Consider the following 12,246-nt stretch of genomic DNA (forward strand, 5'->3'; position numbering starts at 1 on the left):
AGGATCCTTCCGTCAAGAGCTCGACTTACCGCGAGCTCGTTGCTAAATCCTTGGGAAGCGAAGCGAAAGTGAGAAGCCGTAGTCGAGTGCAAGGTTGGTCGGTATGTTCGATGTCAGTCACTCCGCGAGTTTCCAAGCAGATGGAGCGATGCTTCAGATGCTTTGACCTCGAACACCTGGCGAGGAACTGCAAGGGCCCGGGCAGGTCTGCGTTGTGCAGAAAGTGCGAAGAAAAGGGGCACGTTGCTAGAGTCTGCACGAAGCATCCAAGGTGCTTGATCTGCAAACCGGAAGACGGAAACAACCACATGACGGGAGGCTTCAAATGCCATGCGTACATAAAGGCGAAGGCAGGCCAATGATGATGATGGAGATAACCCAGCTTAATCTCAATCATTGCGACATTGCACAGCAACTGTTGTGGCAGTCGACAACAGAAACGAAGTGCGACGTTGCAATTATTGCAGAGCCGTATCGTGTTCCTCCCGATAACGGTAACTGGGTGGTGGATAGTGCAGGGAAGGCTGCAATGTAAGTGATGGGCGGTTTCCCCGTCCAAGAGGTGGTGGATAACGCACACTTCGCCTTCGCTTCGTGATCGCCAAGATCAACGGCGTATTCGTCTGTAGCTGCTACGCTCCCCCAAGGTGGACATCAGAGCAGTACAATCGGATGCTGGACGCACTAAGTGAATCGTTAGTCGGACGAACTCCGATTGCTATAGGAGGAGACTTTAACGCTTGGGCCGTAGATTGGGGTAGCAGGCTGACCAACGCAAGAGGTTACAGCCTATTGGAATCACTGGCAAAGCTGGACGTAAGGCTGTGCAACGAAGGTTCCGCTAGCACATTCCGCAAAGACAGCCGGGAATCCACCATAGACGTAACATTCTGCAGCGCGTCGCTGAAGAACACATGAATTGGCGAGCTGTATACACATAGCAACCACCAGGCGATCCACTACACCATTGGTCGGCGGATTTGTACTGTAACGCGGAGAGTGAGGACTGGCGAACAGAAATGGAAAATAAAGGACTTCGACAAGGACCTTTTTGTGGAAGCACTTCGTGCTGACAGCGTCACTCTAATTTCGAGCGCCGATGAGCTGTCGGAAACAGTAGCGAGGGTATGCGATGTAACAATGCCGAGGAAAATGGAGCCGAGGAACTACCGTCGTCAGTTCTACTGGTGGAACGAAAGGCTCAGCATCCTCCTTCTTGCCTAAAAGCCAGAAGACGTGTTCAAAGAGCAAGATCTAAGAAACAGTCAGAGAAGAGAGTAACATTTCGGGCGGCCAGGGCTGCTTTTAAACGTGAGATAGTGCTAAGGAGCTGTGCAGAAAAGTAGACGCTAACACCTGGGGCAAAACTTACCGTGTCGTTATAGCCAGGATCAAGGGTCCAATGACGCCAGTCGAAATGTGCGCTGACAAACTGAAAATTATCGTGGAGGGTCTTTTCCCGAAGCACGACCCAACCGCATGGCCGCCTACACCGTACGTTGATGCAGACGGTGGAAATGCTGGTGACAATCAAGTTTCCAACGATGAGCTCCTTATCGTGACAAAAGGGCTGAAAGCGAAAAAAGCTCTCAGACCTGATGGTATCCCCAACGCGGCACTGAAGACTGCGATCCTGGCGTTTCCGGACATATTCAGGATAGTCCTACAGAAATGCCTGGATGAAGGCTTCTTCCCTGATAGATGGAAGGTCCAGAAGCTGGTGTTGCTGCCAAAACCAGGGAAACCACCAGGAGAACCAGCAGCGTAGCGGCCTATATGCCTGCTGGATACTCTTGATAGACTTCTGGAAAGGGTCATTCTCAACAGGCTAACGACCTACGCTGAAAGAGAGAACGGACTATCGCAGAGGCAGTTCGGGTTCCGGAAAGGGATATCGACGGTGGACGCCATCCGCACAGTCATTGAGAGCGCGGCGAAAGTGTCGAAGCAAAAGAGAAGGGGAAACCGCTACTGCGCCGTGGTTACGATCGACGTGTTCAACAGTGCTAGCTGGGGGGCCATCGCCGCAGCGCTACACAGAATGCGGATTCCGGACTATCTGTGCAAGGTTCTGAAAAGTTTCTTCCAGCACCGAGTACTGGTCTACGAAACGAACATCGGGAAGAGATCGATTAGGGTAACGGCGGGAGGAGCCCCGAGGTACCCGGCCCAACGCTCTGGAATATAATGTACAACGGAGTGTTAACACTGGAACTGCCCAGAGGAGTCGAGATCGTCGGCTTTGCAAATGATGTTGTCCTGACGATAACCGGCGAGACCCTTGAGGAAGTGGAGATATTGACGACAGAGACAATAGGCAGAGACAAGTTCCCGGTCAGCGTGGCAAGCATAAAGTTAGCAAAAGTTGAGCAAAGCGAAATTGATGCTGGCAGAGTTTCTGCGAGCATTTTGCGCGATTTGTGCGAGAATTCTGGCAACGAATTCGCTCAAATGCAACAACCGTTTCTGGCAGAAGCGGTTAAACCAACCAATGCTGCTTACTTTTATTCAGAATGCAGTCAGAAATGTACGGCCAAGATCTCTGCACGCTTCCTGCCACATCTTTGTCAGATGTTTTGCTCGATTCGCGCTAAATTCTACCAGGTAGGGATTGCCAGGATCTTTGCACAGTGTATGTCCGAGTTATGCCAGGGTTTTGCTCGGTTCCTGTAAAAATTTGCCAGAAAACGCGAGCGAAACCGAGTTCGCCCTAGCTCAACTAACCCGACAGAATACGCGAAGAAATTTTACAGGGCTGCCAAACCAAGACTTACAGCAATCTTGCAGAGCGGTCTCTGCCAGAAAATTTGCTCACTGCTGGCTGACCATAAGACTGAGGTAGTGCTGGTCAGAACTGTAAAAAATCCAGCGTGCCTAGATCAGCGTCGGGGGACATCCATCCCATCGATGCGTGCGCTGAAGCACCTGGGTGTGATGCTCGACGATCGGTTAAATTACAACACCCATGTCGACTATGTACGTGAGAAGGCTTCGAGGACAACTAACGCATTAGCAAGGATCATGCCGAATCACGGAGGAGCAAGAAGCAGCCCGAGACGTCTCCTGGAGGGTGTCTCATCCTTTAATACTGAGGTATAGAGTACCGGCCTGGGCTGCTGCGCTGAACTCAAAGCGGAACCGGACGAAGTTGACAAGCACGTTTCGCCTAATGGCTGTTCGTGTCGCGAGTGCGTACAGAACGATATCGTCGGAGGCGGTATGTGTAATTGCCGGGATGTTTCCCATTTGCATCACGCTGGCTGAGGACATGGAATGCTACCAGCGGAGAAATGAACGTAATGCAAGGAGACTGGTCCGAGCGGACTCGTTGGCTAAATGGCAGCAAGAGTGGGACAACGTGGAGAAAGGAAGGTGGACCCATCGAGTCATCCCAAATGTGGGTGCTTGGGTACATAGGAAACATGGAGAGGTGAACTTCCATTTGACGCAGTTTCTGTCAGGGCACGGATGCTTCCAGAAGTACCTGCATCGGTTTGGTCACCCCTTTGCCCGGATTGTGTGAACGTGCAAGAGACACCGGAACATGTGGTATTCAAATTCCCTAGATTCGAGGAAGTCCGTGACGAAAAGGGGAGCTAATGGGCTCACGAGACAAACACCGGTACAGAGAGAAATTCCGTTGCCGGGGACCTCTAAGTCGGAATAGGATAATATCCAAGTTGATCTCGATAAAGCTGGGAGCTAAATGGCTCAAGGAATCGGGTGTCGGTGTCGGGGGAAATTTCTCCGTCGGGAAACTATCGGTCGGAGGAGGGTGAGTTCATCGTTGGGGACTATAAAGGTAGATCGTGATAAGGCCGGGAGCTGAATGACTCACGGAAACATGAGCTAAATGGCTCAATGAATCAGCACCTAAACTGCTCACGGGGATAAGAGCTAAACGGCGATGTAATAGATGAAGACAAGAAGCAAGAGAAGAGTCGAGAGTTAATTCAAAGCTTATAGGTTGAGCGAGGCTCCGAGATAGAGCAGAAGAAAAAGGTGCGACGAAAGTACAACGAAGCCCCCCCACGAAGTAATACGATGACGTAGTTCCGTGGGGAAGAAGGGCGTAAAAAGTCAGGAATGTTTTTAGTGGTTAGGCACGAACGTGAGTCGTGAGTCCCACACAGTGCCAATACACTATAGGTCAGACTTTTGAAGCTTTTTTAACCGTACTATAAAAAAAACACACACATTGTTCCAATTTGTCGCGTTGAGTAGATTGGTATATGAGACTCGGCCTTCCGGGCCTCGGAAAAAGTTTTCAATGTTTGAGCGAATCCTATACAATTCTTTTGTAAGAAATGTAAAAATCGGAAAATTATGCTTGTTTTAATATTTTTCTACAAGGATAACCTATCCCCATTCTAATATTTACTGAAAGGGGATATCCCAACACTAAAAACATTTTTATGGGCAAGAAATGTTTCAAACGAACCCTATCCGACCCGTACTCGAAATTTATATTACCCGATCCAACTAGGGCTGTGGTACCGGGAATACCGACCCATTTTTGGTACCGTAATACCGGTACTGAACAAAAGCCAAAATATTGGTCTTCAAGATGACTTTTAATTATATTAATTACATTCTAGATAAATCGTTGAGCTAACACCTTTGTGGGGAAATGAGGTGAGGTCATCATCATAATAATTCTAGAAGTTAAACATTACTAGCTCTTGTTGTACTGAACGGAATGTTTAAATTCCGGCACTATTTTGTCGAAATTAAATTCTAACGATCTTTTTTTAAATAGGCCCGTTTCTCACCCCCACACCAAAAGGCTCGCACAGAGAGCCCCCTGATAGTGGACACATCAGTTCTCAGCGACAAGAAAGGCAACACAAGAAGAAAAAAACTATTCGCGAATACGCTGAGAAATTAAATTTTAACGATCTTGTACTAAATCTTCAAATATTCACACATAGCCATAAAATTTGCTATGATTTTTTTATCAGCGACATTGTAATTGGTTTCCATTATTCACTGGGTGGCGCGTAATAAGACTATGGTCTAAGTCATGTCTGTATTTGGTTTGCTTTTAAACCTTTATCTATAAAAGAACGAACAGCGATTTAGTAGCTAACAATTTTAGACTTGGTGAACTGCTTCGAAAGGGGCGATTTGTAATTATTGATGATAGGAAAATTCAGCAAAACTCCATAGTTTACAGGAAAGCAAGGAGCGTTGGTATACATTAGAGAATAGTAGGCAAACGACATAAAGGTCGAAACTAATTTACAGAAAAGCAAGAGGGGAAATGCGAGCAGCCTGCTCGGAGATCGCTTTGGTTTACTGTTGTTAATAGGGTTTCTTACATTTACAATCTGTGAAATCGAAGAAAATCGCACCGCTTAGCAATTATTGATTTCAAAGTGGCCTAGATTTCGAAATAAAAGAAAAATATCTTCTGCTGAAATGAGTAATGCCATGCCGAAGCAATTGAAAACAATTAACATGTTTATTTGATCAGCACAAATCAATCATCTGAGAATAAGGTCATCAGTTTGAGCATTCAATTTCACTTTGAAGCTTTTTTCGATTTTTTTTAAATATTCGAGTACCGCTGAGGGCTTCAGTACCGTAGTACCAGTTCTCGCCAAAAAGGGTCGGTACTGCGAACCCTAGATCCAACCCGTAATCGGTGATATAAAAAAAAACCCGATTCCCACGGGTACGGGTTTGGGTTTGGAATCAGGTAAAATACCCGTTCCCGCCCTTCTGCTGTACACAGTAGCTTCGACAAAATTTTGTTGTTATTTTCAGGAAGGATCGCGTCGGATTTTACGATGTCGGTGTGCAAGATTAATTGTCAAAACAAAACTAAAAGTTTCCGAATTTTGACTGGAACTGACTTTATGACACCAACAACATACTTCAGTACTATTTTAATTTAAAATGCGCATGTATAAAACCATCTACATTCAATAGATACATTTTAAGTTGTGTTGTGCCGCTTTGATGTCGACGGCCAAATCGATGGATTATGGTTAAGCAAGGGATCCATTTAATATGTTGAGTGAAGCAACAGCGTAACCTGATGATTATGTCGACAAGAAGGATTAACAGTAATCAAGATCCCCAAGGAACAATGTCATTCGGCGTACGGAGCCATCTTTTTGACCTAATATTCCCAAATAACCGGATCATTTTTCTATTATAGATCGCAAAGGCTTAAATTGAAACATAAAGCTAGACGAATAGGCAATCTTCCAACTAAGCTGATGTAGAGTTGTGCAACTGAAAATAAGATCAGAAAAAATATGGTTACAATAACCGATTTATGCTTTCCACGTGGTATATGAACGATTTCTAAGTCGTACAATTGTACATATATAATATCTATAGTAAAAATTGGTTTAGTGGTAAAACAGCACCACGTCCATCGGAACGTTAGACATATAAAATCCCTGCTAGGACGATTCAATCAGAGCATTGAATGACATAATTCCCTTTATGATATGCATAAAAACCATTCAGCGAACAGACTCAAAAAAAAATTTTGAAAGGGCGGCGTCATTTAGCGTGGTCATTCAAACTTTTCGATTGCGAATTATATGTATGAACAGGGGGAGGGTGGCAAACAAAAAATTCCAACTAATGACCTGTGACAGGCACTTTTCTACGCCTTAAAAGCTTCGGAGCGATTAGCTCATTCTCCAGACGCGCATTAGCGCAAACCTTTCAACCTTCATCGTGAAAGCATTACATCACATATCATATCCGCAATTTAAGGATGGATTGGGCGTACCGCATAATCGGCCAGTGCAGGCCAGAAATAAACTTATCGTAAAAGGTGGCGAATATGATATGTTTTCAAGTACTGTTGAACATTACTGTAAAAGAAATCTTCATTGAAAATTCATGTTGACTTATCATTTAGTAGTCTTATCACAGATAATGGACGTATCTCGTTGTATATAAACTATGGTAAAATAGCTGATAATTATAATTGACCACAAGGTTCTTTTTGTAAAAGCAATACAAATTTGCAAACTTCTAGCTCTATTTTGTAATTGGATAATTATATAAGACCGAAACTTCGTGAGGAATGCCAAGAGCTCATGGGGTGAATACTTCTCGGCAAACATATGATTGCGGCGTGAAAGACAACTGTCAAATTTTTTTTTTTTTGAAGGATAATTCCAGACAAACCGTTATTGGCCGAACACAATTCACAGCACTTTATAAAAGAGAAAACTTTTCGCTTTTGCTTACTTCCAACATCTGTGATTGTCGAGTAACGGTTTGTCCGGAATTTCCCTGCAAAGTGGATTTTGACAGTTGATTTTTACGCCGTAATCGTATGTTTGTCGAGTCTATATGCATTTTATTCAACATTGCATTGTTATTTAATTGTCCGGACAGTACGTACAGAACCGGGAATATAAATGCCATCCCAAATGCCAAAATTTATGCAGGTTTACCACCAAAATTAATAGTAAAAGAATGAAGAAAGTACATTGTATTTTATGCAAAGTCTTCAAAAAACTAGTAAGCTTTCGTCAAGATATTTTGTAGTAGATTCACCGCATTTTACGGTTTGATTTCTTCTTGTACAGTTGAAAGACCAAAATAGCAGTCCTTCATGTTTGTGTTTTTCGGTAAGGATCTAAAAAAAGAAGGTCAGTTTTGGTGTAAACTTACCTGTTATTATGCTGTCAATGCAATCATATGCTATTTGTGAATTTAAATTATTTCGTCGGAATCCGCGCTTTGTTGAAATATTTAGTCTAGAGTATCATATGGGAACGGGGATGTGAGGAGTTCGGAATTTAAAGAATTCAATAGCAAACGAAATATGTTATGCCTTTCTATGTAATTTTCTCCTTCGAAGTTTGCTGGATAGAATGATAGAATGTATTGATTTCCCTCTTAGCTAGGTTAAATGTAACACATCCGATTGGTTTTGGAACCCTTTGGCCAAGCAGCAATTCAGCGAGAACGCCACAAACTCAAATATAGCCATTCCCAGCAGTGCCCAGGCCAGTGTTTTCTTAACCTTCTTGATATACCGCTCAAGTATTATCTGGCAACCTTCGTCAATTATCCGGCAAGTGGACGGAACCGGTCCGTCGGAACAACAAGACCGCGGCAGTTGCTCGAGTGAACCCCAATCACGAAACGATGTATTACCGCAACATTTGAAGGAACGCTGCAACCGCTCCATATCAGGATCAAACCTACTGGAGCGTCGGGACTGCCACATACGACTGTCGAATTGTTTCGAGAACCACTCTTCGACGTTCCGGGATGTACGCGCATCGTTTGTGAAAAGTTGTAATGCTGTTGCGACATGAGCGGCAATCAGGGCTACCATCAGAATAGCGTAAATTAGCATTATTACATAGGATTGTTTAATTGTCCCACAAAATCCGATGGAGGCTACCGTAAAAACGACACATCCCAAAATAATGGCTAGCAATGATTCGCTAGCTAGGAAAGCTTCCTTGTCGGATAAATCCTTTACTGGAGCGATTTCTTGACTTATTCTGATACCAGTAATAACCAATGCGAGACCACATAGAAAGCAGAACAAATTGAACGAGATTAATAATATTTTGACAGTCGTAAGCCTTACTGTAATAACCATGGTTTTCAGAACATTAAAACCTGAGTTTTTAAGCGTAGCTACCTACGATTAGTATCTACATCAAGCATTCCCTAACCATGTTTTTTTCAATTTCTCCATTACAGGGTATACCAACGTGTCCGATCAATTTGGACACGTTACGCACTCGGTTGCCAGATATTGGCAGCTGGCGATTACCCCACGTATGTAAGGAAGCTGTAACCAGTAATAATAATAATAACAACAATAACAACAACGACACAACAGCTGGAAGCGGCCTTGAAGGAGGAACCACCGGAAACTACAGTACCAACCTTACGACGGCGGCGTCGGACGCCTTCTATCAGCCCCAGTCGCTGGGGGCTCTATCCACCGTGACGGCATCGACGACCGTCACCAGTTGTGGATCAGCCCTGGGGACAGCGACAACCCAGCAGCCACTTCCGCAACAGCACTTTCATCAGCTTGCACAGCAGCAGCAGCAGCACCAGACCAGTTTGCACAAGTTCTACAAGGCGCACAAAAAGATGCCGGCATTTCGGGGACGGAGAGGCTGGTGCGGGTGTTTGCAGGTGAGTGTCTCTACAAATTATTTTTTTATATCACTAAGAGCAAGGTTAAATTTAGAGAAAACTTTGTCATCATCCTTGTTATAGGGATGGAATAACCTGGGGTATTGAAAATTTTTAGTTCATCAGTTCCAACTCTCACCATTCTCCTTGTAATTCGCCGGTTTCTCGTTTTTATCTAAGTTGAAGAATCCTTATAAGCTAGGCCGTCATCCATTTTGCGGAATTGACAGGAGATTTCGTGTGTAGGAATATGGACAAGGGTATTTTGCCTCAGCAATCACCAAACTCCCATCTTGTAATGTAATAACTAAACTTGGTCCATAATGCAAAAAAGGCATGATTCACGAATGAAACGATATAATGAATTTTTTCACTGCAGAAATTCAATCCGAATTGACGGATTACAGTAACACTTATCGATATCATAAACGTTGATTGCAACACGATTTAATCTTCTTACGGCCTGCGGAGGACATTAGGCACGAACAATCAACCCGATAATTGCCACCAGCGGTTGTCCATGGCCAAGGTGAGGAATGCTTCTGGTCGGAGCCCTGTGCTCTTAAATTCATCCAATATAATGAATAATGACCGTAAATTATGACCGTCGCATTAAATACCTTTATGGGCAAGGGAAACATGTAGCACTTCCATGCAGATACAGCATGCGGCGATCGTATGGCCTACTGTGCTGAAAAACTTTCAAGTTCAAGATTTGCAACCCTCTGACATCACGGTGCAGGACAAAAGATCGTCTCCTCTTCGAGTATGAACCAAACGAACACCAGACTTAGCCCATAATCCCGCCTGATTGTGTAATGCATCGCCGGCCAATCAGTCCTTCGGTTGTACCAATAAGGAATGAAGCTCTTAACGCCAAACGTTGTCCACAACATTAAGACAAGACGCAAAAGCCTTCGCATTTCACCGATCCCAAGGTAGATCGCGGGCATGTCACTCAATAAAACAAACTGGCATGTAGGTATGCAAATTTAAGGTAATGCTCAACGTTTATGCGTTGCTAATTTGCCTGCACGGGTCAGTTACGATCATATTTTAGTTCGAAACTGTGAGCCCCGGGGGTATGCCGGTACCAGTGTGACATAACCAATGATGAATCAATTTTATTCATGCGCCACTACCTAGACTAGAAGCAGCTACTTCTTCGCTGTCAACTGTCGCACGTCTGGCAGTGAGAATTGGACATTGGCTCGCGAATGGTGGTGTTACGATGCAAAAGCTGCTAATGATGCAGTTCTCTCAGCGAATGAACAGACGCTGCAGAACATCCCGCAATGACGCCAATAGTTGGAAAACGATTAGTTTGAAGTTATGGTAGTAATGCATAGCTTCCGGCAAGCAGACATGTTGTCGATCAACAGAAACATATACCGAGCGAGTTAATTGATTAATGTTTTCTTCTGAAATTCTATCTTCTCATGTATTTTCAGGTTTGATATTACGAGTTGTATGTCTATTTGGTCTGTGGTGTACAAAGAACTGTGACTATTCACGAACCGTTCTCTGAAATACTGCTTGAGGCATTTGCATATGTAGATGCACGAACTTCCTTGATTTTATGGTTCTTGAGCCTTTAGATTATGCAGCAAGCTTTATATGAATTGGTTTAGAGCTATTCAAATCGTTCAACGGTTGGATCGTGTTCAGTATAGTTAATTTGTCTCGCGACTAAATAACCTAATAGCGGAAAAAATCAAACATCTTTGACACTTACTTTCCAGTATGAAGTGGTCAATATTTAATCATTTTTTATTCAATCAGTTTATTTGCTAAGACGCGTTTGCGTTAGCTTAAGGGTGCCAATTTCTTTGTTTTATATGAATGGCTGGCGTCCAAAATTCTTTCCGAAATTAACATTTTTGCATTTTTAGGAGTTCTAAGTAATCCACGTGGACCGTCATTTGAGAAATTTGAAAATAATTTTTGGATTTTTTGCTACTAGCAGTTAAAGTTGAGCGTGGAGGTAAGCCCAGCACTAGATGGCGTCCAAAAGGGGCTGATCCCACATTATGTCTTATGGAAATTCCAGTTTTCAGGTTTGTTTTCCAAGGTTTTAAGAAAAAGTAGATTCGCCATCGGTAAATGTTATGTTGCAGCACATATATGGGTGAACTCGACATAATACTGTTTTTAATAGGATTGCAAATAATTATAACGATTTGAACCATCAGTTTTAAAATCGTTATAACTATTGTTTGAAAACTCGTTGCTAGTTACCGTCTTCGACAAAGTTGTTAATCAAGGTTTGAATTATCGGTTTATAAAGCTTGTTTTTCATATTCAGTGAAATAGCGATCTTTATTAACGTAAATGCAAAATAATTAATTTCCCCATATAAAATCCCATGCAAAATTTGAACGCAATGCGCAAATCCTGGAAGCAACCAATCGCTACCAAATTTTGCACAGGCATTTGGGACCACAAAAGGAACTCAAAAAGTGCTGTACCCGCTAGTTTAAATCATTTTGAAGTTTTCCCATACAATCGCGAGCCACTCTAATGGTCATACCAACGACCAATACTACGGATATGTCCCTCACATTATCTACTGCTAGTTTCTGATCTCCTAAGTAACTTTGCCTCTCTAAAGATTATCTTTTAATGTGGATTTACAAAGCAAAGTTATGTGTTTTTTGTGTAGATTTCCAAAGTTATGCGTTTTTTGCGGATTTGTTATGTGGATTTTGTTATGTCGATTTTCAAACTTATGTGTTTTTATACGGATTTTCAAAGTTATGCGGTACGTATCCCCGCATAAAAAAAACTTTAGTGTAAATATTGGACACTAATAATTTTTGAAGTATAGTGACACATCACTACATTGAGAATAATTTTTAGTATCATGGAGACTTTTGGAAAATTGTAGGCATTGGATCTTGATGAATTGTTACAGTGTACAAAGCAGCGTACGCGATGCTTCATATTGTGGTTGGTGCTAGTATGCAGAAATAGCCCAATTATCTCAGCCACTCTGGCAACACGGTCCAGTTGGTACGTTCGCTGTCATGCTCGGAGTTAGTCGAAAAAAGGGTCAGTCGAGGTAAAGGTGTTCTCAAAAGAAGCTAACTCGTTAAATAA

The 12,246-nt window shown here is 43.1% G+C and overlaps 1 protein-coding gene across 2 annotated transcripts in view; it reads left to right on the top strand.

The window, feature by feature from the left end:
• LOC131685255 (disheveled-associated activator of morphogenesis 1) overlaps positions 1–12,246 on the top strand; it is a 274,501-nt gene that overhangs the window by 228,181 nt on the left and 34,074 nt on the right. For both annotated transcript variants that reach the window (XM_058968849.1, XM_058968850.1), the window contains exon 2: positions 8,701–9,147. In XM_058968849.1, coding sequence (XP_058824832.1) covers positions 8,701–9,147 — 447 coding nt within the window. The remainder of the gene's footprint in view (positions 1–8,700; positions 9,148–12,246) is intronic.

Source organism: Topomyia yanbarensis, chromosome 2 (genome assembly GCF_030247195.1).
Source record: "Topomyia yanbarensis strain Yona2022 chromosome 2, ASM3024719v1, whole genome shotgun sequence".
NCBI classification, from domain to species: Eukaryota; Metazoa; Arthropoda; class Insecta; order Diptera; family Culicidae; genus Topomyia; species Topomyia yanbarensis.